The sequence below is a fragment of the Engraulis encrasicolus genome, chromosome 17 (genome assembly GCF_034702125.1).
Source record: "Engraulis encrasicolus isolate BLACKSEA-1 chromosome 17, IST_EnEncr_1.0, whole genome shotgun sequence".
Classification (NCBI taxonomy): Eukaryota; Metazoa; Chordata; class Actinopteri; order Clupeiformes; family Engraulidae; genus Engraulis; species Engraulis encrasicolus.
The window spans coordinates 33,942,856-33,944,711 of NC_085873.1; the positions used below are offsets into that span (position 1 = coordinate 33,942,856).

Here is a 1,856-nt window from a genome sequence, read left to right on the forward strand (position 1 = left end):
TCCACTACTCTACCAGAGAGAGAGTAGAGAGAGAGAGGTTCCATTTGCCCATTGTTTCCGGGTTCTATTATTGCAAGTGGGAGGTGGAGGGGGGAGGCGGGGGAATCCCCCTTTAGGCAGACCTAGGCAGACCTAGGCAGACCTAAGGACTGTTCTATTCAATGCTAGGAGTATTATGACACGCCCCTTTAGGCAGACCGGAACCTGGACATGTTAGGTGCCCATAGCAACCTATTACATTGGCATATCTCTATACTTAAAGAATCTCTGACTCTACTGTCTGTCCTCCACACCAGGGCCAGATTAATGCACAGGCTACATATGGCTGCAACCTAGGGGCCCATACCACCCTGGGGACTCCTGATTGGCCAAAGGGGAAAGAAAGCAGAATTATGACAAGATGCAATATTGAAAAACTCCTCTGTCGTCTGGAGTACAGTTGATTATCCTTAATTCCTGGCTTGTAATTATGACACTGCAAATTTGTCATGAAATTTGCCTTGCGGGGGCCCCCACAATAACTTGCAGTCTAAGGGCCCCAGACCATCTTAATCCAGCCCTGCTTCATGCCCACACCGTCTCAGGTCCCTAAAGCTTCCCAGACTGTGCAGGTACATCAACGGCATGAGCATGCTGGCCAGAGAAGGAGGAACGACAGCCGGTATGCTCACACAACAGTATATTTCCTGAGGAGTCAGGGACAAGTGAGGCGTGACGACAAATATCACCATCGGCGGCAGAAAGACCAGGACCGTCAGCACCAGGCTCTGTGTGATGGCCAACAGGGCCCTCTGCTTCTGCGGGTGGACGTCCGTCTTTCCAGAAGGATCCGGCTTCTTCAGGGCGCGCAGGATGGCGACGTCGCAGCCCACTATGACCGGAAGAGTCAGGAAGTACGGGATTGACAGCAGGATGTCTGGGAAGTTTTGAAGAATAAAGACTGGAGAAGCCCACGCAATGGCCACAGCCCAGGACACGGCAGACGTGATGAGTCTGTAGTGTGTACGTGTCATCCTCATGTAGAATATCGGGTAGCACACAGCCATGCAGCAGTCCCAACAAATGCAGGCCATTAACAGAGGCCTTCCCATCATGTTGATAGCATAGACAAAATCCAGGCTGTTCCGTAACAGGTTGTATTTCAAGAGGAAAAAATTCAGTTGATATGGAAGAACTTGAATCGTGGCCAACACGTCCATGACGGTCAGGTTGAGCATGTAGATGTCGTTGGAGGAGCCAGTGCCACTGCGCTGCCTCTGGACGAGCACCCACAGAAGCCAAACACTTGCAGGCACACCCACTAGGGCACAGGGGGAACTCAGGATTGCCCAAATGATGGGGCCGATGGGGAAGTCCAAGCAGTAGGGGTCAAAGTGCTCCGAGGTGTGGTTTATGGATTCATTAACCAGAGAAAACAAGGGGTTCATGGTCATGTGATCCAACTTCAACGGTCCAACTTTTGAAATTAGAGCAAATTACATATACATAAATACATATAATACACACATGCATACATAAATACAAAATTATATGAATATATATCTGTTGATTAAACTACGGGGCAAAAGTTTTAGAGCACCCTAATTCCTCCAGTTACTTATTGCAATTCAATTTGAGATAGAGATTTTTAGGATCCTGCTGGATACCGGATCCACTGCTTAAGATCCTGCCGGATCCGGAACCGGATACAGGATCCGGAACCGGATACAGGATCCGGAACCGGATACCGGATCCTACGAAAGGGTTGAAACATACAGCCTACTCGCACACGTGGGCCCTTTTTATTGCTTTGGCTCAAACTATTTTTTAGACTCATTGGCTTACTGCCACACTGCCTGAACTGGCCGCTTCCAAAG

At 49.2% G+C, this 1,856-nt stretch overlaps 1 protein-coding gene across 1 annotated transcript; it reads right to left on the reverse strand.

The window, feature by feature from the left end:
- Nucleotides 1–548: 548 nt before the first annotated feature.
- Nucleotides 549–1,433, reverse strand: LOC134467012 (platelet-activating factor receptor-like). Its single transcript, XM_063220940.1, has one exon. The coding sequence runs from the start codon at nt 1,431–1,433 to the stop codon at nt 549–551; it is 885 nt and encodes a 294-aa protein (XP_063077010.1).
- Nucleotides 1,434–1,856: the final 423 nt, after the last annotated feature.

Excerpts from the sequence above, each read along its gene's own strand:
- LOC134467012 (XM_063220940.1), bottom strand. The coding sequence starts at position 1,433 with ATGACCATGAACCCCTTGTTTTCTCTGGTTAATGAATCCATAAACCAC.